This window comes from Sturnira hondurensis, unplaced genomic scaffold, assembly GCF_014824575.4.
Source record: "Sturnira hondurensis isolate 20B ecotype Veracruz unplaced genomic scaffold, ASM1482457v3 Scaffold0009719, whole genome shotgun sequence".
NCBI classification, from domain to species: domain Eukaryota; kingdom Metazoa; phylum Chordata; class Mammalia; order Chiroptera; family Phyllostomidae; genus Sturnira; species Sturnira hondurensis.
In genome coordinates this window covers 17,345,190-17,372,032 of record NW_028082350.1, presented here as the reverse complement: position 1 = coordinate 17,372,032, position 26,843 = coordinate 17,345,190, and the positions used below count along the sequence as shown (strand labels likewise).

The 26,843-nt window shown below is 56.1% G+C and overlaps 1 protein-coding gene across 2 annotated transcripts; it reads left to right on the top strand.

The window, feature by feature from the left end:
• SPART (spartin) lies at positions 1-22,011 on the top strand. Of its 2 annotated transcripts, XM_037057658.1 has the most exons (9): positions 1-160; positions 4,878-5,704; positions 8,500-8,697; positions 13,324-13,491; positions 16,393-16,516; positions 18,606-18,800; positions 19,651-19,809; positions 19,893-19,983; positions 21,494-22,011. In XM_037057658.1, the coding sequence occupies exons 2-9, from the start codon at positions 4,880-4,882 to the stop codon at positions 21,765-21,767; spliced, it is 2,034 nt and encodes a 677-aa protein (XP_036913553.1). In that variant the 5' UTR covers positions 1-160; positions 4,878-4,879; the 3' UTR covers positions 21,768-22,011. The 2 variants fall into 2 exon arrangements, with proteins under 2 accessions (XP_036913553.1, XP_036913554.1); XM_037057659.1 differs by lacking the exon at positions 13,324-13,491 and having other exon boundaries at positions 2-160.
• The last annotated feature ends 4,832 nt before the right edge of the window (positions 22,012-26,843 follow it).

Sequence of the window (26,843 nt, the reverse complement as noted above, 5' to 3'; positions counted from 1 at the left end):
CCCGCGACTGAGAACGCCTTGTGGGTCTCGGCGCGCTGAGGACCTGGGCCCGGCTTTGGTGGCCGCTGCGCAGCCGAGCCGCACTCGGGGAAGCCGGCCTCTGGGCCGCGGCGGCCCGGCGGGGAGCTTTGCGGGCGGCGCGGAAATCTGGCGGGCACAGGTGGGCCGGCAGGGGAGCCTTCGCCCCTGCGGGGGCCCCGGCGCACCCGGAGGGCTGGTGGGTGGCGGTAGCGTCCCCGGCCCCGCGGCCTGGTGGGGCGGACGCGGGCCGCGGGCAGGGAAGGCCGGGCGGCCTTTAACCGAAACTTGGAGGTGAACTCTTCAGGGAAGGGGGGTACTTTCGAAAGAGCATAGTAGAAGTTCTTGGTTATCCCCCACCTCCTAGTTGCGAACCTCCGCGCTCCACACCCCCTCCCCCCATTTACTGTTAGGATGGCGACACGGCCCCTCCCCCCTCGGGTCGTGGGGTCGCGGCCTCCGCGGGCATCTGCGGCCCCTTCTTGCTGCCGTGCCCCCGCTGTTTGCTTCGAAAATCGCGGGGATCTTCACCCTCCCCCCCNCCCACCCCCCCCCCCCCCCCCCCCCCCCCCGGCTTGAAGCTTCGGGAAGGTCCACGCCTTCTGTTTACGAAACGGCCGGCAGAATGCAGCCATGGCGCTGGGAATGGAGGGCGCGCGGCCTCACTCTTCGGGCACGTTTGTTCCAGTTCGTTAGAGGCGAGCGCCACGGGGGACTGGCTTCCGACCTGACCTGATTTCTGCGTCTGCAACGTGTTTTTCTTGGAGTGCGCGGGGCGGGGGACGCGCGAGTCTGCGCTGCGGCTCGCTGGCCCCGCCCCAGTTGTCTCGGATTGCTTCGCTCTGTCGCGGGAGGACTAGTCAGGGTGGCTTGCTTGTGTTGTAATGGAAAGAATTTGCCTAGAAGATCGTTGTTGCCTCTGAAATAATGGCCTTAAATCCGTAAGCACGCAGCAGTTTTTCTTTGAAATTTCGAAAAGCAGTACCAAAAAGTAATGGAAGCGTGTCCCCAATAACAAAGAGGTAATGCTCTACTTTTCTAGTAACAGACCTCAGCGAGCGACTTTATATGAAACCTATTTGAAACTGCAAGCTTTGTCTCTTAATTGTGTCGCTTATGGGACCGGCCACAGTGGGTGGGAAGCCCCGGGAGGAAATTAATTTGGAAAGTGCCTGCTCAGTTTTTTTTTTTTTAATTTAAATTTTTAATAAGGGCCGGATAGGGTGTTAGAGCAACTTCTGCTCGCTGTAGGGAGATACGTGCTGCATTATTAAAGAATGCTGACCTTTGGAACGGTTGTTACTGTAGTGTTCACGGGACTAAATTAAGTAGCCAGCTGTTCAGTTCGGAATTTGACTGTACTCCTGAAACTTTCAAAGCGCTCGTGTACGCACACGCAGCTGTTTGAAGCAGACATTTTACTCCTTTTATTAGATAGTTTAAAAAATAACTTAAATGCACCACTGGTATCTGGAATCCGATTTTGATTTGTGATTTAATTATATGCTTGCCTTCTGCCTTCAAGTGCTACCTATGAAGACTTAATTTAAACCAAATTTAAGCCTTCCTACCATGAAGGCTTAAAGGTTTCCTTCAGGAAACCTTCAGGTTTCCTTCAGCCGTCTCTCATTCTGCTCCCTTGTAGGCTGAGTAAGAGCCTTACCTTTGCAATTAGACATTTCATCTCATTTCCTTGTCAAATCTTGATGTAGCCTGACTCTTTGAATGTCTTCTCTCTTTACTGGCTCTGCCCTTGGGCAAGCTGCTCAGTATTTGTAAAACGTTTTCTAAACCGGATACAAACTTCGAGGGATTTAAAAGTTAAGTGAAGCTCCAAACAGTGCTGAGTACATCCAAAGAATTTCATGAAAGGTAGTGAGTTAAGGTGCCTTCTAGGGGCCAGAGACTGTGCATTTTACGTGTGCAGTGTACATTAGCGAGTGGTTTTACAGCGATGCTTTAGTATATGCGTGAACCCCCGTTTTTTTGGTAAAACTGTCCCCTTGCACGTCTTTAGGTTGATTTACAGCATTTGACCTCATACTTTCAGGTAGTCGGAAAGGATGCATTTCCCCGTGTATTGACATTTATGTGACATAAAGTTGGGGCGTCGCTCTTAACTGTATTCAAAGGAGTGTAGTATTGCAGTTTTACTCCATCAACATCAATTTTAAACAAGCATGACATTTTACCTGTTTCCTTTTTCTTGAAACTGTACTTTGGTTTTTAGCCCCCTGCCCCCCAATATTACCTTAATGTAATTTATTTATGCTTGGAAGCTTTTCATTTTCTGCCATACATCTTTTCAATACAGATACTTGTATAAGTTGAAGCTAGGCTTTTAAAAATATTTATTTTTATTTTTAGAGAGGGAAAGGGAGTGAGAAAGACTGAAACATCAATGTGTGGTTGCCTATTGTGCGCCCCTTACTGGGGTCCTGTCCTGCAACCCATGCATGGGCCCTGACTGGGAATTGAACTGGCGATCCTTTGGTTTACAGGCCAGCACTCAATCCACTGAGCCACACCAGCCAGGGCTGAAGCTAGTTTTTAAAATTTTCTTATGAGTTTAACTCTACAAATTCTATTCCTTCTGGATTGAGTTGTCAGAAGTGGTAATAGCTGGTCAGAACAGCATAATGGCTGATGGATTTTGATATAATAACTAAGTATGAAAAGTAAGAGTTTAGTGGGAATTTGTCTTAATGAGCTGGTAGTGGATGTTGCCCAGTGAAGGCTGGCACTGTTGTTGAACAGGAAGAGTCGCTTCCCTTGGCACCAGCGGAGCTGCACACTGAGCGTGTCGTCCCTATCAACCAAATGGCACTGCTCTCGTGTTTTCTTGTTACCAGATGGTCACCTGTTTTGTGACCCTTGGCTCTCTCCTACGGGTAAGATCGGAGCATTCGAAAGCTAGTTGGAGAGACTAGCTGGGTGGAGCATGGCAACCGTGCAGTCTCTCAGAAGGTGGCTGCCTGAGTTGTCCTGGGGAGAGAAGTCGGGGTCACTGTCCTCAGGGTTTCCCTCCTGGGGCCGCCAGTGTTCTTGCTGGAGAGGGGCTGGCTGCCACAACTCTAGAACCAGGCCAGGGAGAGAAGGCTGAAGGTCTCGGTATTCAGCGTGCAGTTTTTCATTCAATCCTCTGGCTTTTGGTATTTACCCGTCTTCATGCCTGGTAGTCCCCTGTCCAAAGACAGTTTACTTTTGATCTTGAATTAACACATTCGATCTTCCTTCGGGGCTGAAGAGAAACAGTGTCCAGGTGCTGGGTGTGGGAGAGATCCAGGAGTCTTCATTCGTAAATTAGCTCTTAATCAGTCCTGTATTTCCAGCTCTGCTTCTGCTCCCTCTTCGGAGGAGGGGTGAATGCCACCCATTCGTGAGCCTTTGGCAGGTCACATGACTGTGCTGTGCCCTGGCCCCGCTGGGATTTCCGCTCTGACAGCTGGGCCTCAGCTGTCTCTGGTTTGGCTTGTGAGTTACCACTTGTCTGTCTGGCTGTTGCCTTTTTCTAGTTCCTCCTCCTCCTCTGTCCTTACATTAAGGGGTAACATAAAGTGTATATAGTGCACTCATCTTAAATTTATAGCCTGAGCACCTTTCATACATGTAACCACACTGATCAAGATAAAGAGCATTTCCACATACAACACGGTCCCCTCGTGTCCCTTGCAAACCTAGACCCACCTCCTCTGAGCACTGTGTTCATTTCTGTCCTGGGACACAAGTGGTGCCTGTGTTGCGCCCACACTTGCACAGAGTCGTTCTCGCACTCCGTGGTCTCAGTGCGGGCTCTTCCCTGTCTGGCTGCTTTCGCTCCGAGAACTGGAGAGATTGGTGAGTGTGGCAGTGGGCGACTTGCTTGCTTATTTTTTAGTTTCTGTGGGTTAGTGCGTTGAATGAATAAAACAACCCTCTCGCCCCCTTCTCCTGTGGGTGGGCATCTGAGTCGTTCTACATTTTGGGCTTCTGTGGGTAAAGCCGCTGTGACTGTCGCTGTGACTGTCGCTGTGCCTGTCTTTGGCCGTGTGTTCCCTCATTTCTCTCGGTTGCATGCTGCCCCGGGGGTTGCTGGGCCGTGGGGTGTGGGCGCGGCGAGCTTTCCTAGGAACCACCCGCTCCCGAACTGTCTGCGCCTGCGCCGTCCTCCACTCTTGGGAGCAGCGGGCGCGCAGGGCCCGCGTGTCCACACCGGCCGCCTCTCCCCTCAGGCCCTCTGACCCGCGTGTCCTCCTGCTGCTGTAGTTTCAGGTCTGTCTTCCCAGGGGAATGGCGTGTTGATTTTCACATGCCAGCTACATATGTTGTTGTGTGAAGTAGCTGCTGATGGCTTTTTCTCAGGAAGAGAATGGCTGTGCCGTTTCGGTGGGGTGGACTGTACGCTGGTCACCTGCCGCTTTAAGTGGGGCGGCTTGGAGGCTTCCTCCAGGTATTTTTCTCAGTTCTCTCAACTCCAGTGTGCGGTTCAAACTCGCTTTTAAGTAGCTGGGCGCGACCTGTGTTTATATCATGAATTTTAGAATGACACTCTTGGTTCCCACCTTAAAGGTGTGCGATAGGAAACTTACTTCTTATTAAGAGACTGGAACAGGGAAGTTATTCAGTAGTTGTATTGTGCCTTACTCTCTTCTGTTTGTAACTTAAAGGGTGTTGAGGACTCAGCGATGTCCACTTACCCGCGCGGCTCACGCGCGTCGAGTGCATGAGCAGCGAGAGCCCTAGCAGCAGGCCTGGGGAATTCGGTGCGCGGCGAGGCGAGCAGGGCCGCCGGCCTCCTGCAGGGCATGCAGGTGGAGAATGTCATAATAAGTAAACTAATGGTTAAGTAAGCTAATGAAAGGCAATTACCTGTCTTACAGAAATGGAGCCAGAGCCGCAAAATGGAGAACCTGCCGAAATCAAGATCATCAAGGAAGCCTACGAGAAGGCCTTTTTCTTTGTTAACAAAGGGCTGACTACGGACGAGTTAGGTCAGAAGGAAGAAGCCAAGAGCCACTATAAGCAAGGAATAGGCCACCTGCTCAGAGGGATCAGCGTGTCCCCCGCGGACCCCGAGCGTGCGGGGCCCGGGTGGGAATCCGCGCGGCAGATGCAGCAGAAAATGAAAGAAACGCTGCAGAACGTGCGCACCAGGCTGGAGATTCTCGAGAAGGGCCTTGCCACGTCCCTGCGGAATGACCTTCAGGAGGTGCCCAAGTTGTACCCGGAGTTCCCACCGAAAGACGCATCCTCGGAGAAGTTTCGGCAGCCTCCGGCGGCTGGCTCGGCCCCTGTGCACGCCCCTGCGGTGAATGGAAGCGCTTCTGCCGCCTCCGCCGGCGGCGCCGGGGTGCTGCCCGCCCCCACTTCCCTGCGCGCGCCGGCCCAGAGCCACCCTGCGGAGGCGCCGCCCGCCTACTCGCCCCAGGCTGCGGAAGGCCACTACACCGTGTCCTACGGCACGGAGTCAGGGGAGGTGTCCTCCGTCGGAGAGGACTTTTACAGGAACCACTCTCAGCCGCCGCCTCTTGAGACCTTAGGGCTCGATGCGGACGAGCTGATTCTGATACCAAATGGAGTACAGATCTTTTTCGTGAACCCTGCGGGGGAGGTCAGTGCGCCCTCGTACCCCGGGTACCTCCGCATCGTGAGGTTCTTGGATAATTCTCTCGACACAGTCCTGAACCGTCCTCCTGGGTTCCTTCAGGTAAGCCAAGGAAAATGTCGACCTGGTTGGAAATACGGGTGCAACACATCGTTCTTGTTTGGTAGCATTTCTAATATGCCAAAGACAGTAACTGCAAAAAGATCGTTTTAAGTTCTATTTAAGTATGCTCATGAAATTTGTGGGCTTTGAATGTACATGTTTGTGTTTGATACTTTCTTTTTCTTTTTTTTTAACCTTCCTCTGAGGACATGTTTATTGATTTGAGAGCGAGGGGAAGGTGGGGAGAGAGGGAGAGAGAAACATCAATTGGTTGCCTCCTATAGGCGCCCTGACTGGGGATGGAACCCACCACCCTTGGGGTACACGACAATAAATGTTCCAACCAACGAAGCCACCTGGCCAGGGCGGGAGGGTAGGGTGGTTGGCTGGGGTTGTGAAGAGACTGCTAGGAGCCAACAGTTCCGCTGATCTGGTTCGAACAGTGGAGTGTAGGAAACCCCTGTCGCAGGGGCTGCGGGAGGTTTGGGAAGGAACGTGGTGGGCGTGGTTACACGAGCTCCGCCTCTAAAACGACTGGATCGCCAGTGAAATCACACCCCGCATTTATTCATCTCTTCCACGTGTAAAAACGTGTCCAGGTGTTTACAGCGTTCTCCGGCAAGGGCATTACCGTGTGTTGACTGAGAAAACACCTGTATGTTCTGAAGAAACAAACACTACCGGCCAGGTATGGGAAGTCAGAGATCAAGTCTCAGGCTGCAGACATCACTGCTGGCCTCTTCAGGAAATCAGGAATTAATCCGGTTTTAAGTAGGCACACTTAGAACATTTGGGGCTTTGAAATCCCACCTTTCTCTTGGTTTTAGTTTCGCTGTGCTCTTAGAGCCCGTTGAATGTCGTCCGTCTGTACCGAGCGTGGGCAGGAGAGGGCCTGCCTGGTGCATGAGAGGCCCGGAGAGGAGGGCCCATGGTGGGCGAGCCTGTCAGTCCGCAGAGGTTTGCCCCCAGCAAGGGCTGCCCGGCCCCACTTTGTGTGAGGAGGTTCGGGGTGCCCCTGAGTCCAGAGTCTTGTCAGTGCTGGGGGGCCACAGCGCAGGAAAGAGGCCCCGCCCACACTCTCCACCTTCGGTCTTTCAAGTGCGACTCTGCCACTTGGGTCAAATCCACGCCCCTGCTGTTGCTTTAATATTTTTATTTAGCGGTCTTGTTTGCTGATTGTATCCTAGACAGTCACAACTATGAAAGTGAGGGAAAGATGTTTTTATTTCTGATGCCTATTAAAATGCACAGCTACTTGTTAAGTAGGTGGTAAGTCACTGGAAGTCCTTTTACACAGCACAGATGGTTATGGGTCATTCTTCGGAAAACACAGCGATCGGCTGTATTGTAACTGGCCTGAAGTTTGACTTGGGTGAAAGGTGGACGATGACTTCTGAGAGTTGAAAAACGAAATCCACCAAAGAAAAAGGCTTTGGAAGTGTTTGTTATGCGCTTCCCAGGAAAGGGCCACATCGGAGCCCTCTGGCCCCCTCATCCGATTCTGTGGGTCGGAGGGGATGGCAGTGCCCTGGGATCTTCCATCTCCTCACGGGAAGTCTTTGGTGCGCTTCGACTGAGGTGTACCACACGGTATTTCGGTAACAGACTGTTCTGGCACACGTTTCACCGCGAGGAAGAACAGTGCCCTGGGTGAGGAGTGCAGCTGTGTGCAGCCTGTGTCGGAAGTGAAGGCGCCTGGCCGCTCTGAATCACACGCAGTCTCTTCGGAATTTCCGTCTCTGGGACGTGAGCTCCAGTCCCACCTCGTGGCGTGCTGACCATTGCGCCTCTGGAGGGCTTGGCAGGGTGGCTTGGTGTCCTTTTGATTTAGCCTCACCATCGACAGTGCCAGCCGAGTGAGGTTGGCCAGCAGCATTTCCCGTTTGGGGTGTAGCGGAGGAGGACACTGTCCCCTGCAGGCAGCTGCATCAGGACACCGGGGTTCTGTGGCGGGCGTGGCCCTGCCTTGCCCTCCGGAGCCGGAAGGGAGCTGACTCCCACAGACCCACTTCCCACTGGCCCATCTTCACACAGATGAGGACTACACATCCTTTCTGTTGGATTGGACCAGGAAAGCACTGTCCTGAGTGGTCCGTGAGCAGGAGGGGTGATCTCTGATTGGACGGGGGAGCCTCAGTCCCACTGGCTGAAACAGCATCCCAGGAGCTCCCCACATGCAGTGTGTGGGGGGCCCCGGGTGGAGATGTGCATCCAGGGAGCTCCCAGGAGTCCTGCTTGTAGGCGTCCACGTTCTCAGGGTCCACACTGGTGAACAGGTAGACGTGCTCGGTGGGGTACTGCAGCCTGCGCCCTGCCTGCTTGTCTTGGGTAGTAAGTGCTCAGCATTGCGGTGCTGAGTTCCCACCTAACCACCACACTCACCGACTTTGCCACCTTGGGAAGATTAAATCAGCAAGAACCAAGAACCTGTCAGTGCTGGAAACCAGTTTGACTTACTCATTTCCACAAGGGGTGGTGTCGGGTTGGCGTGGCGAAGAGAGCTTTAACTTGCTTCTGCCGCCATCTGTCGAATGTGAGACTCATTCCTGGTTAACAGTGGGCTCTGCGGACGGTGGCACAGGCACACTCTAGCAGAGGTGTTTCAAGTGGTTCGCTGAGTGATCAGGCTGGCGAGTGGCCGGTTTTCATTGGGCACTTGGGGGTGCCGAGCATTCTGTGTGGCCTGGTGAGGTGCCTTCCAGCCTTGGACTTGCTTGTTTTCTGGTAGAGCCGTTTTAAATGCTCAGTGAAAACCTGGGTCTGCTCACTGATTTTTTTCTAACTAACCCTTCCAGGTCTGTGACTGGTTGTACCCCCTGGTTCCTGACCGATCCCCCGTTCTCAAGTGCACCGCCGGGGCCTACATGTTTCCCGACACAATGCTGCAGGCAGCCGGGTGCTTCGTGGGCGTCGTCTTGTCTTCGGAACTGCCTGAGGACGACAGGGAGCTCTTTGAGGATCTGCTCAGACAGATGTCCGACCTCCGGCTCCAGGTGACTCGGGGGTGCCTTCAGGAGGAAAGCCTGCTTTGACGGAAGCCCAGGCAGCTCCCCTCGCACTCAGTCTCTGTCACTGCCGATGGCAAACTCCAGACTGGCGTCTGCGGGTGTGCAGGCCAGTGACAGAAGATGGCGGGAAGCGGGGCAGCCGGAGACCTGGAGCTGGTGGGGTAGGTGCAGCCGTGGATGGGCTGATGAGAGTAGGAGGCGAGCAAGGGCTGGAGGGTGACCCGGTGCTACCGTGAGCTGTGGGAGCTCGTTGCCAAGGGGACCCAGTCCGTGCGAGGTGGGCGGAGAGGCTGTCTGTGAAGGCAAGTTCCCCCGTGCAGACCACTCGGCCTGGCCTGCCTCCCAGGTCATGGGGAGGCACTAGGTGCACGCTGGACACTGTCTTGCAGAGAGTTTTCGGGTCTTAGAGTACGTGTCAGCCATCCATTCATTCGCTTCTCTGACACGTGTTCGTTGTCCTTGGGCTGTGGGCCTGCGCCCCGTGCCCAGGACGCAGAGCTCGTCAGCTAGGGTCTCACCTGCCCCCCGAGATGCGAGCAGTCCCACCAGAAGTGCACATGCATGGCAGGGCCGTCCCGGAGCCATGTGCTAAGTGCAAGGTCAAGGCAGGCACTGGGCGATGAGGATTCAGAGGGCCTGGCCCCGGGCCCGGGGTCACAGGTGGCGACCTGTGACCAGCAGTGGTGGCAGCCCGCCTCCACCACCCTTTCGACAAACCCGCTGGCCGCAGTGTTGCCCTCTGCACATCTGAAACCCTTTCTCAGTGTGGAAGTGCTTGCTTTTTATTTCTTTGAAGAAACTTTCTCTATTAGGGAGAGAGGGGATGAGAGGGAGAGAAACACTGGGTCGGCTGCCTCCTGCGCCCGCCCCGACTGGTGACTGAACTGCCAACCCAGGCCTGTGCCCTGCTGGGGACGCAGGCCGAGCCACCCTGGCCAGGGCTGCAGACTGTGTCTGTTTCCTTGGCTTCCACGTGCAGGTGAAGGGGTACAGTGTTTGTCTTTTCAGTGACTGACTGACTGCACCTAGCCTAATACCTCTCAGTCCCTCCGTGAGGTCACAGATGGTAAGGTTTCATCATCTCATGGTTGAGTAACCTTCCCTCGTGTAGGCGTCCCACCGTTGTCCTCCATTTGTCTTCGATGAGAGTGTTTCGTCCGTTTCTGTTTAAAGCGGTTCCAGGTGGGTGTGCAGTTTCTGCCCTCTTATTCCTTTCTGACTGGTTTTGTAGTTCGCGGTTCTGTTCCTACTCACTTGCTCTCTTTCCTCCTGTGTGTTGACAGTCGTCTGCAGTGCGCTTGGCTTTCTTCAGGCTCTGAGTGTCTCCTGTGGATTTTTGGTCTGTGGTTGCCGTGTGCTTCATATCCACCAGGCTGCTTGTCCAGCAGTCTCCTTTGCGTGGAGGCCAAGTTCAGACCCATTGTGAAGTCGCTGCCCCTCTCACGCAGCCCCTCCCCCTCTCACGCAGCCCCTCCCCCTCTCACGCAGCCCCTCCCCCTCTCACGCAGCCCCTCCCCCTCTCACGCAGCCCCTCCCCCTCACGCAGCCCCTCCCCTCCGTGCTTGTTTTGTAACCGATTCTAACTTCTGTGTGTGCTCACCTGTGTCCCTTCAGTTCCTGTGGAACTACACGTGCTCTTCTGACTTGCCTTTCCTGGGGGGTCCACCCACTGCTTTTACGATGTGTCAGTGAGAGTTTTTTCTGTGTGATATTTTTGTACTCATGTTTGTTTTTTAAAGAAGACTTTCTAACATTTTATGTAATGCTGGTTTATGGAGGAAAACTCCTTCTGCTCTTTCTTGCCTGGGAAGCTCTTTATCTCCAGTTTGATTCTGAACAATAGCTTTGCTGGGTGGAGTAGTCCTGGCTGTAGGTCCCTGCTTTTCATCGCTATGAATATTTCACGCCACCTGCTCCTGGTCTGAAATATTTCTGTTGAAAAATCAGCTGACAGTCTTATGGACACTCCTTTGTAGGTAACTGACTGCTTTTCTCTTGCTGCTTTGAAGATTCGTTTGTCTTCAACCTTCGGCATTTTAATTAGTGTGTCTTGGAGTGGCCGCTTTGGGTGCATCTTGTGTGGGACTCTCTGTGGTTCCTGGGCTTTTACACCTGTTTCCTTCAGCAGTTTTTGGTCGTTATTTCTTCAGATAGTGTCTTCTCTCCCTTTCTCTCCAGCTGCTCCTTCTGTGGCCTGTCTGGTGAACTTGCTCTTGTGCTTGAAGTTGTCCTGGAGCCCCCTGGACTGTCCTCGTTCTCCCCGGTGCTGCTTTCCCTCTGCTGTTTGGTTGGGTACCTGCTGTGTGTTTCGAATCACTGATCCCGCGGGGCCAGCTCCTCTGGGCTGACTCCGTCTCACAGGCCTTCCCTTCCCGTTCCTGTGCTCCCCGCTTCTCACCGTCCCTGCCTCCTCCTCGACGCTTCCTGTCCTCTGGTGATGTTGTCGCCGAGACCCCTTGAGCATCCCTGTCGCCTGTGGTTTCACCTCTGCAACCAGGAGATGGCTTGTCCCCATTCTGTTCAGTTCTTTTTCTGGAGTTGTGTCCTCTTCCACCTGGGCCCCGTTGCTTTGTCCCCCCAGTTGGGCCCAGTGATGCAGCCTCCCGTCACCTGAGCCAGGTGCTGCCTTGAACCCCGATGGCTGTTAGCACATCAGTGGGGCAGATGGACCCTCCAGCTGACTGGCCATGATCCCGGCCGTGAGGAGTGGCGGAGAAAAGTGGCCGAGACAACAGCGGGGGGTGACCCTGCAGAGCAGGACTCACTGCACCTGGCCGCTGGTGCCAGCTGCGCCCCTGCTTGATGTGTTGTGTGTGGTGCCGACTGGCCGGTGCCCTGGTGTGGCCTGAAGCCTGGCTGGCCACCAGGTGTAGTGTGTTGATTCTAGGGGCCAGGGACTCGGTCATGGGCAAAGTCAGCTGCTCAGCCCAGGGCCACCTGGTGGGAGCCGCCCCGTCCGGCCTGGAGGGGCCCGGGGAAGGCCGTGCTGCAGACTGAGGCTGACGGCCACCAGTGCGAGGCTAGGGGCCACTGAGCAAGTGGGGCAGGGCAGGCAGAGGCCACCGTTGCTGCTTGTTTGGGTTGTGTGGACCTTTGAGAGATTTTAGGGAAGTCTGCAGTGCAGGTCTGCTTCTGAGGAGCAGCTGCTGAAAGGGGCGGGAGGCGGGAGGTCTTACTCAGGTTAGTAGAGACTCAGATGTGGTGCCTGTGGGTGGGGGGGTCAGCAAAGGAACAGGGGCACTGCTGGCACTCTGCCCCTCCAGCCCTCACTTTGAAGCCAGACGCTTGTGTCCGTGTGTCTTCCCTGTGTGTCCCTGGTCTTTCTCAAGCCACTGTCCCCCTGCTGGAGCTCAGGGCGAGGGTGTGTGGGTGAGTCAGTGTGCAGCCTTGGGCCCCAGCAGCCCTCCATGTCGCCTGGAGGGCGTCTGTACCGGTGTGACGGTCACAGCTGGCTGTGCGGGGCCAGCCTGTTCCCAGTCGCTGCCCTTCTGCTGCTCTCCACGTGGCTTCTTTCTGTGCTCAGGGTCAGGAATCCCGTCCCTGTCAGGAGTCCAGCCAGGCGTCCGGCGGCTCGCAGGGTTGGCATTCTGTCCTCCAGCTGTGGTTGGATGTGGTTCAGGGCAGAGGCGAGTGCAACGTCCCCTTGCCCCACCCCCCACCTGGGCCGCAGGTGCAGCCGCAGCACCAGGCGAGGAGCAGCCTCAGGTGAGCCACCCGCCCGCCACAGCCTGTGCTGTCCGAGGGTCGGCTGTTGTTCCCTCCGATTTCAGTTTTGAGGGGCTCGTTCCCATTTCCTCAGAAGTAGAGTGCACTTTGAACCCGTGCCTGGGTTTCAGGGATCAGAGATCACAGGGACCGGGCACCAGCTCAGTGAAGGTCGCAGCTGTGTCAGTGTGTGCGAGTGACGTGGCGGGGACTGCAGTCACGCTGGCGTTTGGTCTCTGGAGAGCACCCATGGCCCGCGGAGGAGGGCGTGTCCTGCGCCCACAGAGAGGCGCCCGCGGAGGCCAGGCGCCGAGGTCGGGCGTGGGTGTGAGCCTCCGTGCGCTGGCTGTGGCGCCCCTGCCAGGGGAAGGGACCCTGGGCACTCAGACCTGGGTCCCCGCCCCCTCCACTCACCGGCTTTTGGAAGGACGTTTGCTGACCCTCAGGTTGGGTGCTCACTTCCCCGATGAGTTTATTTCTCGGTTGCGTGTCGTTTTTCCTTTGCCCCGTCGCCCCCACCCCAGCTGTGAACAGAAGGTAGTTACAGCTGTAACTCACTTCTTCACCCCTGAGCACTCACTCAGCAGGGGTGCGCCAGTGGAATACCTGTAGTGGTCAGCGCAGAACAGTCGCAGTCAACTTTCCAACCGTGCAGAGCAGTTAAAGTGCCTTTAAGATTGTCTATTCTTACACATGTGACTGGTTTAAGTCTTTCATTCCACGTCTTTGGGATTTGGTTTCGGTCCCGTGCTGTGAACTTAGAAACTCAGAGGTTGGAGGCTGGGGCATGAGGTTGGATGGAAGCCGTGGCATTGGCAGTGAGGCCGTCAGACACTGGCGTGGGACCAGGCGCGGGAGTCACCCGGGGAGTCAGGTCTGAGCTAAGCCCAGTCCTCTACTCCCTAGGCGAACTGGGACCGGGCGGAGGGAGAGGCCGAGTTCCAGACCCCTGGCCGAGCCCGGGGCCCTGCTGACCCGCAGAAGGACGCCAGCGGCCCCGGTGGGAGACGCGCGGGCCCTTCGTCGGACCGAGGTGGCAAGGATGTGCAGCCTGCAGGGAAACAGGGTAACAAGGTGAGCGCTGCAAGTAGAAGAGCAGTGTGCGGGGGAGGGGGGGCGCTAATCAGAGGTGCCTGTCGCTGGTGTCAGTGACTGCCAGGGTCTCACCCTGTTGGCTGAGCGGAGTGCCCGCCTCGCGGAGTGGCCGCTGGCAGACGTGACCAGCAGCCTCTGCTCTTCTCTCTCCCAGCGTTTGTCACTGAAAGCGTTTTAAAAGGGGCTCCGTGTTTTGGGGGATAGAGTTTTTGCACCTGTTTCTAAGATGTTCCTATTACGTGAGGGTGCACGTATTTGTTTCCTGGTGTCCCCCCGACCCCCTTCTCCCTGCAGGCAGTCGCCAGGACCGCGCAGGCCGCTCAGACCAGCAGCGGTTTGCTCCTTCGTCTCTTGGACTCTGGGCATGTGGTGTGCTGTGAACCGCGAGTCTGGGTCACAGTCAGTGCCTGTCACTGAGGCCTGGGACGCTGAGCGGAGCGGAGGCACGTGGCTTTAGCACCTGTATCAGGAGGGACTGATGGCCTGGTGGGGAGGGCGGACGGACATGCAGAGAGAGTGTCTGTCCAGTGCGGTCACCAGACGGAGGTGTGCAGGCTGCGTGCAGAGCCAGCTGCACCATCTGTCTGACGGTCGGCCTGGCACGTGCATGTGGCTGCCATGGGGCCCTGGGCACTGAGATGAGTCCTGGCGGGCGGAGAAGGGCTGGCCGCACGGAGAGCAGGTTGAGGGGATCTTGGCAGGAGCGGTGACGCAGACAGACCTGCAGAGGAAGACAGCGTGAGTGTGAGTCCCGAGTGAGAGCAGAGAGAGCAGGTCGGGTGGTTCGTTGTTCTGTGGGGGTGCTCAGCTGTCACCGCGGAGCGAGCGAAAATCGGCCAGTGCTCTGCGTCTGCCTGTGAAGTGTCCCTGTGGCTTGCGTCGGACGTCCCGGGCTGGCTTTGTGGGGACATTGGGAGTCCAGAATGGTTCCAAGAAATGTGTTTATTTAAAAAGTTCCTTTAAGTTAATGCACAAGAAGTACACCCAGGCTGGGAGAAGATGTGCAGTGGAGAGGAAGCCTGCCCCCGACCCTGCCCCAGCCCCCTAGCTCTTCTGGTGTTTGCTCCCTGCTGTTCTCCCCGGTGGGGCTGACGCGTGTTCAAGTACGTGGTCATGCACATGTTTGTTTTGTGTGGCTACAAATGTACCCACACATGTGGGTAATAACACAGATGCCAGAATGTGACACGCTGTTTTGCTCCTTGATTTTTATTTCACAGCATATTTGGAAATTTTTCCGTATCACTTAGAACTTCATTTTTTTAAAGAAATTAGTATCTTGGTTTAAAAAATGAAATTGCTTGCCCACCCTGGCTGGTGTGGCTCAGTGGGTTGCGTGCCTACCTGAGAACCAGGGTCGTGGGTTCGATTCCCAGGGCACATGGGGTTGCAGGCCAGGTCCCCAGTGGGGGGGTGTGAGAGGCAACCACACACGTGTGTTTCTTTCCCTCCTCCCTTGCCCTCTGTCTAAAAATAAGTAAATAGAGTCTTCACACAAGTTGAAAATGAAAGCACATAAGAAGGCAGGTGGGTTGGGCAGCTTCACTGTCTGCCCCGCTGGCCCCGCCTGGGGTGCAGGTCCGGCCCCGTGGCCCCCCCAGGCCCGCGAGGCAGCCACGTGCAGACAGCTGCTGCTCTGCTCTCCCTCTGGTCACGGCGAGTCACACGTCCGTGTTACCTCAATCTCTCGGTCTGGTGAGGAGGGGAGGGGTCCTTCCATGATAGGAAGCGGGGAGCCCCCTCCTTGGTTTCTGTTGTCACTCCGTCGTCACAGGCGCTTGGCCTGGTTCCCTGTGTTCCCGTCACACGCAGCGCCTGGGTCAGTGATGCCGTGGGCCTGGCGTAGACCACACACTCTCTCATCAGACGTGGCGCAGACATGGGCCGCTGGGGTGGCTGGTCCCCGGTGCCAGCGTCACTCGCCATGCCCTCGGGGGCTGAGAGCGGCCGTGCCGCAGCGTCTCACTCTGCGTGGACTTCGTCATGAGCGATGCCGCGCATCTGCCTGCGGTGCCTTGCTGTTTGTCTTGTGAGCGGGATGTCTGTCTGTGTGAACCCTGCCCCCCTCTTAGCTGAGCTCCCGATCTGGTCGTGCTCCTCCAGGCTCGCACATTTCAGCGGGGTTGGCCTGTGGTCCGTGTCTGCTACGTTGTATGTGGTTTTTACTCGGGTGGCTCTCCCTGTGTAGAAGTTTTAGTTTTGCTTTCAGTGTTCTATGTTTATAGTGGAGCTCTGTCCTTCCCCTGGGCAGTTCGAGTTCCCAGTTAGTTTGTGTGACGAGGGCTGGGCTCGCCTGTCCCCGAGTTCCCAGAGCAAGGGATCGAGCTAGCGAGCTCCGCTGGAGATGGTGGGCGCTGGCCGTGCTGTGCTGTGGATCGGCAGGTGCGGGTGTGTCTGTGTCCCCGCCTCTGCCCAAGCGGAAAGGCAGGGGGCGCTGCACGCGTGTCTTCGCTTCCACTTGATTTCTGTTGAAACCGGTTCATTTGGGTGCCCCTTCCTCACCGATGGAGCCATGTGGCAGAAACTCTTGGTTGTGCGGGGACCTCGTGAGGCCCCGTGTACTGGGGCAACCGGCTGTGCTCGGGGCCCCTGGTCCAGTCCGGGAAGGGAGACGCCAGTGCAGACATGGCGTGGTGGACGCTGCGTGGGAGGCCATGGGCACGTGAACTTCACTCACCTTGGGGAGCACGCAAGACTGGACGCTGTCCGCCCAAGGGCACCGCACCGAGGCACACGGCGCTCGGTGCCATGAGTGTGCCGGTGGCCGGCTTGGCTGGAGACGTGTCTGTCCGTTGTGAGATACTTTGTTGCCTAAGGCTTATGGATTGTCCTCTCCTCTCGCTTCACCGGCTCACGTTTTCACGTGTGTTTGCCCTTCAGGCCCAAGGTGCCGCCAGTGAGGAAGTCAGTCTGAGTCACCTGGTGCCCTGCGAGCCCGTCCCCGGGGAGAAGGCGAAGCAGCTGCCTGAGTGGAGCGAGAAGGTGGCGCAGAACATTCTGACAGGTGTGCCAGCGACAGCGGCCCATCCCTCCTCATCGCTGCAGAGCCCTGGGGCCCAACAGAGGTGACCGCACAGCTCGGTCACTGGGCCGCCGGGGCTGTGGGCCCAGTCCTCTGGGAGCTGGAGCGTCACGGGGCCAGCTTACCCTGGGGGGGGCTCATGGAGATTCCAGAAGGCCCGCAGGGTCTGCTGGCTCCTCCTCCTGTGCCCTAAAAGCTGGACCCCATGCCCACCCCCCTCACCGACCTCCGATCAGAGGGAACAGCTCCTTGGTGCTGTTGGGTTGGCCGGAGACCACTAGCTGTCCAGGTCCTCGGGGCAGCGGTCACAGGGAGGGATGCAGAGCGCGGAAGAGGGCTCCAAGGAGCTGGGCCCAATCGGTCTGGACTGGGGGCACCTGACCCCCTCAGGCTGAGGTGTGTGGCCCTGGCCCTGTGTGGTGCCCTGCACCAGAGCCGCGGGAGGTCGCTCCTGGGCCGCGTGTCCGAGGGCCAGTCCCCATGCTGGCTGCCCTCTTGTCTTCTGATGGAGGAGGCGCCGTGACGGCTTCAGGTGCGGAGTCTCAGCTGGGAGGCCGCCGCACACACTCCCGCTGCCGTGGGTCCGGACGCTGTTCTGGGAGGAGGAAGCGGGTTGGTGACCGTGGACTGGTGGGGCCGGTTCACCCGTCGTGCAGAGTCGCCGGCAGCCTTCTGTGCGCAGCACGACCCCAGCCCGCGAGTCTGGGCTGCACGGCGTGTGCAGGGTGCACGAGTGGGCGGAGTGGACGCCGTGTGCTGGCCCCCCGGGCCCAGTGTCAGATGTCGCTGCCCCTCAGCCCCCTGGGCTCCTCCTGGTTTGCTCTTGCTTGTCTTATGGAATCTCGGTCTTGCCTCTTCAAGTCCAGCTGGTTTTCACTTTTTAAAACTTTTTCATCTGTGACTTAACTAGTGGTTTTTTGACTAGACACTTCCCGCCCCTTCGTCCTGGGGGCTTGTGGCTGGACCCGCTTGCCTGGCCGTGGGGCAGCTGGGGTGTGCAGGGGCTATGGGTAGACACACAGACCCCGGAGGGGAGGGGCGTCCGCTGTTCTGACAGGTCTCACTGGGCACTCGGCGTTGCCAGTGTTTCCGGTTCAGCAGGTGAGGCTTGTCTGCGTTCCCTGGACACTCGCTCGCTTGCGGGCTGCGGTCATTGCGTAAGAGCCCTGCCCCAGAGCTGGGGAGAGCGAACCTCAGTGTTTCTTGTGTCCAGCTTTAAAATCATAAGCTGTCTCCAGGGCTGGTGGCAGGGGAGGCCTTTCTCCTCCAGGCCTTGTCTTCTGTCACATCCTTCCTGCTTCTTCCCCACGTGCCTCCGGACGCCCTCCCACTAGAGACGCCCCACCACCTGCCTGCCTTTTCCTTCATTGGCTCCTCTTCATTTCTGTGGCCAGAAGCCAAGTGAAGCGGGGCCAGCACCCACCCTCGTGGGACTGAGTGCACCGTCTGGGCCCCTCAGTGTCCTTCCCCAAGGATGCCCTGTCCCCCCCGACGCCCTGCCCCCCTCAGTGCTCGTGCCTCTGCTGTGCAGGTTTCCGCTGCCAGCTAAGAAGTGTCGAGAGCCAGAGGCTGGGGTTCAGGATTGCGGGGAGCAGGACCCCCGCCTTGTGTCCTGAGACTACATGAGCAGGCACGCACTCTGCCCCGGCGCATCTGACGGAGACTCTGGGTGCTGGCCAGCGTGTCTGCTGCCCTGAAGGACTCCGGGGGGAATGCAGTACTCCGCGGAGGGCAGCAGGAGCAGGGCCCCTCGAGCTAGAGGCACCTCACACCCCGCAAGCCCGAATCTGTCCTGCGCGTGGTGTTGTGGGATGTGGGGGTGCCTGCAAGTTAGCGGCGGCGGGGAGGGGCGCAGCGCTCTCTCCTGAGTGACCGTGTTGTGTTAAAGCTGGTTACTCAGGAGACACCTGTGTTCCTCACGGAAGACCGTGAGGGCAGAGTGGGCCGGGAAGTTCACAGTGTGTTTAGAATCGGGTGAACAGCTTGGGTTTTCCTTGCAGATTAGTTATGAAGGTGTTTAAAGATAAACTCAGCCTGTAATGTTGTGCACTTCGACGTTTTCTTCTAACAGGTGCTTCCTGGGTGAGCTGGGGCCTCGTCAAAGGTGCCGAATTTACGGGCAAAGCCATCCAGAAAGGCGCCTCCAAACTGCGGGAGCACATTCAGCCGGAAGAAAAGCCGGCGGAAGTGAGTCCCGCTGTGAGCCGGGGACTCCACGTAGCCAAGCAGGCCACGGGCGGAGCGGCCAAAGTCAGCCAGTTCCTGGGTAAAGTACCTCCGGCGACGTGGCTGCTTTTCTGGTGAATGAAAAGCAGCCTCTTAGTTCAGGTTCCTCTGAGCGCTCCGTCCGAGAGGTGTGACTGAGAGTAAGGCATCAGAAGCAGCAGCCTCCTCGCAGCCCCGGGAGGCTGTGCAGGCCAGCAGCGCCCTCCGGTGGCAGCCATGGCTGTGTCCCTGACCCCACGTGTGTGTGTGAGAGGCTCCTTGGGGCCCTGGCTGGCCTGTGACAGGTGGTGGGGTGACGCTGGAGAAGAGACTGTCCCTCGAGGAGGGAGGGCCCTGCACGTGTGTCAGCCGTCCTCGGTGGGCAAGTGCTTTGAAGGGCTGCTCCCTGCCAGGTCGTGGAGGGTCAAGCTCAAGGACGCTGGAGCAGAGCTGACCAGTGACTGCTTCGGGCCCCTCCTGCCCCTCATCTTCCGACAGCTCAGCTTGAAGGCCCAGCGTTTGAAGGCGGGCAGACAGCTCCTTCTCAGACTGTGTTTAAATTCTGTCAGATTACCTTTTTGGTTTTCAGTTTTCTTTTGAATCAGAGTTTGATCTGCTTGCTTTTATGTAGATGTAAAATTACCATTCCAGTGAGAACCTGGAGGTACGGAGGAAAAACACCCGGGTGGCAGGTGGCGCAAGCTGGCAGCCGTGGAAGGTGGGCCTGCCCGTCTCGCATTGCGGCAGCCCTGTAAACCAGACCGCGCCCTGGCTCTCGCCCTCGCACGGAGGGGCAGCCTGCAGGCAGTGGCACGGATGCGCGCATGAGAACATTGCTGGTTCAGAGTGGGAAGTCCCGGCAGGAATGCACTGTTAAGTGGCTGTTTTTGTTTTTGTTTTTGAATGGCTAGTTGACGGAGTTTGCACCGTAGCCTCCTGCGTCGGGAGGGAGTTGGCCCCGCACGTGAAGAAGCACGGGAGCAAGCTCGTTCCGGAGGCCCTCCGAAAGGACCGGGATGGGAAGTCCCCGCTGGACGGAGCCATGGTCGTGGCGGCCAGCAGCGTCCAAGGTAGCACGGGGGCCGGCGGCCTCACCACCCAGGCCCGGTGGCCCTGCTCCACGTGTCCTCACATCACTGTGATCTGTCTGCAGGGTTCTCGACAGTCTGGCAGGGGCTGGAGTGCGCTGCCAAGTGCATTGTCAACAACGTGTCCGCGGAGACGGTGCAGACCGTCAGGCACAAGTAAGTCGACCTCGCTGTTGTGACGGTAAGACCGCCTACAGAGTGTGGGAAACCCAAGGTGGGCACACTGGCCGTCGGGTTATTTTTACTGAGGATCTGATAGCTCGTTTTCACGCGCTCTTTTCGTAAGTAAGGAGAACAACACTTTTAGCAAATTAATGGAATTACAGTGATTTTGTGATTTTTGCCTTTTATTGCTAATTGTTATAAATGTCTATTCGTCCTTAATGCAAAAATCAGGTTTATTTTTAAAAGCTTGGAGTTTCTCTGCACTTTATTAATTGCATGTTCTGTGTGACGTCCCCGTTCAGGAGTGCGGCACGATGGTGTCACTTTTTTGCCCTGAGGTGGGAAGAAGTCACCAAGCGCCTGTTCCAGGCCAGGCGAGGAGTGACAGGGCTTGTGCAGAGGACGGACTTGGTGTCAGTGCGGAATGCCCAGAGCCAGGTCACAAGCACCTGGGAAGCCCCAGTGGGTCTTGGAGAGAGGGGTGCAGTTTTGCCATTGGCTGTCACCCCTTGGGGACCCTGTGGCCGAGAACAGCCATGGAGCCTGGTGTTTGGAACGGCTTATTACCCGATTTCAGGAGCTGCAGGGTGTGGTGCCGTGCACCCCTGCACAGTGCCGCCCCAGCGCTGGTGAGCAGGGTGTGGCCGGCCGCTCGGTCCCTGCATTCAGATGTGGGTCCTGGCTGGCTCTGCTGTGGGTGCGCAGGCCAGTCTGAAGGAAGCCAGAGCTCTCGGTCTGAATGGGTATTTGTTCCGGGGGACGCTGAGCTGCACACAGGCAGGTGGGTCGCGGGTGGGGTCCCGGAAGAGCAGGAGCAGTGGCAGGGCTAATGGGCGGCCATGGGGTGGGGCCTTTGGAATCACTTAGGTCTGGAGAAGGCGGTGGCTGGCTGGCTTGCAGGTAAGCAGTCAGCCAGGGTGAGTGCCCTGCAGGTACCAGCCAGGACAGAGGTCCTGGGGCAGGACAGGTATGCTTTTTTGGAGGGGGGGGCGTCTGTTATGGCATGAGGGGGACAGTGTTGGGGACTCTCTGCTGGATGACACACTCGGGTTCTGAGCCCTCAACAGGCGCAGCCAGTCAGTCTGGTTATAGCAGGACTGGAAAGTGGTCCCGACTCCAGGCTCAGAGTCCTGCAGCAGCTCCCGCGGACCCTTGGCCTTGTCTTTCTGGAGGGGTGGGTGGAAGGGGTCGTGGCTGGTGAGCCGCCCTGCCTGCGGTTCACGGTTGGTTCTTCTGCGCACACAGTCTTCATCACACTGGTCTCAGCCAGCCTGGTTCACTTCCCACGTGGCTTTGGCTAAAGGAGAAGGCGCAGGCTCAGTGCGGTGGGACTTGACTCTTCCCTGTCTTTCCAGTTGTCCATTGGGATGGGACCCAACCTTGGATTTTGCTTTCAGGGATAACGTGCTGATCGCATGACTCAGCAGGACTTCAGAGACCTCGATGTGTGTATGTGTGTGCGCGTGCTTTCACCCAGCTTGTGCTAACCTCCCCTCCACAGATACGGACACACCGCGGGAGAAGCTACGCACGACGCTGTGAATTCTGCCATCAACATGGGCGTGACCGCCTACAACCTGGACAACATCGGCATCAAAGCAATGGTGAAGAAGACCGCCAAGGAGACCGGGCAGACCATCCTGGATGACTACAGAGTGGTCGATCCCTCCAAGGGGGGCGGCCCTGGAGGGGGGGCGGAGGCGAACTCGAAAAGAGGGAAGGACGCGCCCACAGAGCAAGGAGAGGGGAGCGGGGCCGGGAAGAAGGGCCCGTGATGCTGTTGGCCAGCGAGGGGCGCCTGGGGTGAGCCGGGCCTCCAGTGCCTTCCTTTCTGAGCGGTGGGGTCCTGAGCTTCAGGCCCTGCCGGCCTGCAGGGCCAAGGGTTGGAGCCTTCCTTTCACGTGGCCTTTAGAAACGCGCACTTGTATTCCCATGAGTTCATTTTTTCCTAAACGTGGCTGATGTTTTGCAGATAAAACGATGCTAATAATATGTGCCCTCATTAAACCTAAAATTAAAGTATTTTTGTATTTGCTTTCTTTCAGAAAGCAAAGTAGGGAATTATTATATATTTACATAAAATTTAGCATTTAGTAACCTTAGTTTTACTCATACTGGGAAGGAATGACTTAAAATATTCTTTCCTTTTTTTGCACTAATCGTGGAGTTTTTGGGGTGCTTGTCAGGGTTTCCAGTATGTCACCTAAATAAAAACTATATTCCTAAACTAAAAGAATTCTCAAATAACGTATGAAAGATTTTTTCAAGACAGGGAACAGACTAATCATGAAAAATAAAATGAAGCTCTATAGAATTAATTAGTAACTGACCTCTTCATTGGAAATGAGGTATGTGGTCTTTCTGATTTAAAACGAACACAGAGGTTTAAGTCTTTTGGGTTTGGAATGGTATTGAGTAGGAGGAGCCTGGGAGGTTTGGGGGTGTGATAGGTATTAAAAGTTGAAGTGGTTACTAATGAGCTTACTTGGACAAAAAGTGCCGTAAAAAGTCATTTACCGTATCTACTTCTGTAAGTTTTTCCAAAAGGCTAAAATTTTGTAAAAAACAAATATAAACAGTATTAAGTTTATGGGTGGTAAATATATTTTTATTTTGGAATTCAGTTGGAATTTTACATATTAAAAAGCTAATAAATTATTTAGAATTCAGTTGGAATTTTACATATTAAAAAGCTAATAAGTTATCTTCCTGCAGTGTGAGTGGGAAGACCCCTGGCGGCAGCCCTGCCCCCGGCTGTGTTTTCCCTGTCCGAGGTCCCCTTCGCCTTCACAGAGCCCCTCCAGGGTCACACCCCCGTGGGATGTCAAGAGTGGCCCCTTCTCCCCAGACCCCAGCGGGCCCAGGCGCCCCGACCCTCACCGCCGCCGCCTGTCCCCATGCACCGGTGCTCCGCCCCCGCCCTGGCACCACCCCTGCGGAGGCCGATGTGTCAGAGGTGCAGCGAGACCACCATTTTCCGGGGTATATGCGCCCAGGCTGTTGAGATTTTGCTTCCGGGGCCATTGTCAGTTTGGCTCAATAAACTCACAAATGCTTGCAGGTCTGGAGTTTCGCACGCACGCACGTTTGCTGTGACTCACCCAGGAGTCTCAGAGGCTGCGTGGCCCGGCATCTGCGGCCTGGGGACGTCGGAGCCAGCCGGTCGGTCTGCCCTGGACGCTGCAGGCCAGAAGCGGTGGTTTTGTTTTTGTTTTTGTTTTGTTTTTTAGCGTTTGTTTATTTTTCCTTTTTAGCTTGGGGTTGGAAGTGTAGTGCCCTGGAAGTAGCATCAGCGGTGGACCGGAGTCTTGACCCTCCCACCCCCAAGGGAGCAGGGGGCTGTGTTGCTAAGCAGCCAGAGACAAAGGCATCAGTTCCTGCTTTTTGCTTTTTCCGAAGCCTTCGTGTCAGTGCAAATCACAAAGATTTGCAAGAATGCGTGATCCATAACTACCCCTCTCCCGCCCCCTCTGGGGAGAGGCAGGAAGCCACCGGGCCGAGAATAAGAGCCGGGTGGCGCCCTGCTCCCCCGCTCTGCCTCAGGCTGAGCACAGAAGTGGGAACGCAGGGTTGGCCTCGACACAGACTCACACACCGAAGAGAATTCTCTCTAACGACACTGCTCAGTGACACGGTGTGTTCTCTGAAAGCAGTGACTGTGTTTAGCATCTTACACATCACCCTGTACATGGCAAATCTTCAGTTGCTATTCATTGAACCCATTCCTGAAAATGCTACAAATGATATGGCCTACAAATGTGGACGGCTTTGCAACATCAAACCCACCGTCAGCCTAATGCGCAGCTCTGTTTATTTTCTCTCCAAACGATTCCAAACGGCTTCCATGCCTAAAATCCCCGCCCCCCCCCAAGAGAGACTCCCCAGATTCCCAGGCCCGCCCTTCAGTCTTTAAAAACCCACCCTCTGAAATGAAGACTTCCCTTAGCTCCACCACTTTTTCTGGTGAGCTATTCCAGTTTATTTTGTTACAATTTTTTTGCTGTCGGTTTCTAGTATTTTCCCATAAATTACCAGTTTTCCAAAACTACGTTGGTACACAGAAACCAGATGACGCGATTGTGCTTTCAATGTGCCTCTCTGAGAGTCTCGTTCGATAGGCGTGCGTAGCCAGTACCCACGTGCTGACCGCTGAGGGCCACTTCGCAGCACCCAGACGGGCGCAGGGCACAGTGGGGTCCTTCCCCAGATGCGATGCCGCGCTGTCCGCCCAGCCCAGCTTCACACGCGGAGTGCGGGAACCGGAATCGCACCAGGGAAGCAGAGACGGAGGGGAGCATCTCACCTCTCGGAGGTGGGTGGGGCCGGGGTGGCACTAACACAGACGTGTCAGGATCAGTGGGCAGATGTGACCGTGACACTTCTCGTAGCAGCAGGTGGCTGTGGATGGTACCTGCACTGTCCCCAGAGCTACCCAAACCCCGAGGACGACCTGGGCTGGAAACAGAACTGCCCCTGAAGTCACCGTGGGTTGCTGTGTGTTGTCCTCGTGCTATTTTTAACTGAGTCGTGATGAACGAAGTATTGTTAATAACAGGGCCATCGTGTGGCTCGAGTGAAGCAATGAACGGAGGAGCTGGAAGCCACGCTCTGCGTGAGTGAGTGTTTTTATATGCGGCTCCTGTGTGTTCTGCCTTTGCCCAGGCGCCTGCAGCGCCTTGAATTACATCCACGGAACAGTAGTACCGAGCCCAGCATTGCTTTCCGGCAGCCTTAGTAACAATTTATTACAGAGGCGTTGAAAGCGGGTATTTCCCAGTATCAAACCTGTTCCTGCATGTACCCCACTCACAAGGCCCAGATGTCCCTTGATCAGAAAGCCTTCGCTGCCGGCCAGGGGCACAGTCTCGTCGTAGTCGCTGATGAAATAGTGCCAGTTTCTGCTTACCTCAAGTCCCGGCCTTCGTGTCTTAGCTTCTGGGTGTGGGGTGCAACTTGGACATGCTCACCCAGGTTTCGGCTGCTGTGTCGGAAGAATGGGCACGATGAATTGCACACACATGTACACACATACGTACCTGGGTGCCCTTAAATTTATAATGCGCACAAAATGTTGATTCATTGCACAGACACTGGCTTTGACCGGCCACAGGCCAGCACGTGGGATGGAAGCACTTCCGTGCGGGCTGCAGGGAGAGGCCCGCTGTTTCTGGGAGACGGTGTGGGGCCCAAACTCGAACATGGGAAGCGATGGGGGTTCTGACTGCGAAGGCAGGAAATGGGTGAGTGGACTCCAGCTCAGACGAGGGCAGAAAGACGGCCTCTCCCGGGAGGCAGTGTGAGCGTTCCAGCCCATCTGCACTCCTCTCGTGGGCGAAGCCAGTGCGGTCTTTACAACTGCAGAGAAAGCTCCAGGGATGACTCACGTTGGGTCCAGAGCATGAGGAGAAACAGCCTTATTCTCAGAATTCATGCTGATTTTTTATTTATTACTCACAAAAAGCATAGAAATCGTGTAAAAAATCAAGAAAACTTTATATGAAAAGTGAAAATGCCGTGATACTGAGCTGCATTGCGTGGTTGAACTTGGTACCAATAATAACTTGTCCTCAGTTAAACACACACAATATGGGAATCAACGTGACACATGTCCTCTGTCACGGAGCAGCCCCTGGAGGTAAGATTCAGCACTGTTGTTCCCTTCGGTCCGCGGACACCGAGCTCACAGACACGGGCTTGCTCCAGGCCACACTGAGGCCATGCTGCCTAGAGACGGGAGCCGGGCTCTCCCCCTCCCGCACACCTGCTGCCCACAGCCCTCTGTCCACCCCGCTTCTCAGCAAGGCCAGGCAGGTCGCTGCTCCGGGTGGGACACTAAGCTGACCGTGAATTTCATAGGCCCGGGAACCAGGGCACCTGGGGAGACTGCTCTTTGAAAACTGCAGCCTTTAGGGACAGAGAGCAAAATCTTGTATTTTTGTTAATGATGGATAGAGGGAAGGGAAGAAAACGTGTTTGCCCACCTCTCTGTTATTTTCAAGCCAGAAATACCCTTATTTCTAATTAGGAAAGTCAGGAAAATAGTATTTTGCTCTTTTTAAAGGAAAAAGTGGTCAGGTTTTTTTGTTTCTCCCCTGCCATGGAGTTACATTGCCACCTTGTGGTAGTTAGACGTTGCTGCAAGCAGGTTTAAGCTTCATGTTCCTTTAGCTGTAGGTAGAATTTTTGTTAAATGTAAAGTGTATGTATTTTAAGGAGACAACATGAACCACAAGTCTGTCCTTGCGAATGGCCTTTCCCTATCCTTCACTGAAGTGGGGTCTGTCCCCTGCCTCGCAGCACTAGCCAGGCCGCGATGTCGCCTTCCGAGTGGCAGTGCAGGGGTGGGGACACCTTCAGCCAGAAAAGTATCTGGGGACAAAGGACACTTTGTCCCCCAGGGCCTGTGCCCCAGGCCTGCAGCTGTCCGCCACCTGGGGAGTAGGAAATACTGAGAGCCACCTACAAAAACAGACAGCACTCTGGCTGCCTGGTTGGTTCTCAGTAACACCCCCCAGGCCCACTCAAGAAATGGGGCTCCAGCCTCACAGAGCGGTGGGTTGGGGGGGGGCTGGAGTGACCTGGTGGTGGAGTGTGTCGATGTACACCTAAGACGCATTTGATGGCTTTTTACCAAATACTGAGTTTAGTGCACTGTTAAATGTCAAGGCGATTGGAGTGCGGTGATCCTCTCAACCTCTGTGGTTACAGTCCTCATGAGAACACCCTCTGAGCCCCAGTACCTTTGAAGGGGGGGGCAGGTAGGCCACCTCCAGGGTCCCATCCAACTCTGAATCTCTGTGTTTCTGAGAACAAGCCGGTTGAACAACACTGGACACAGCGTAGATACAAGT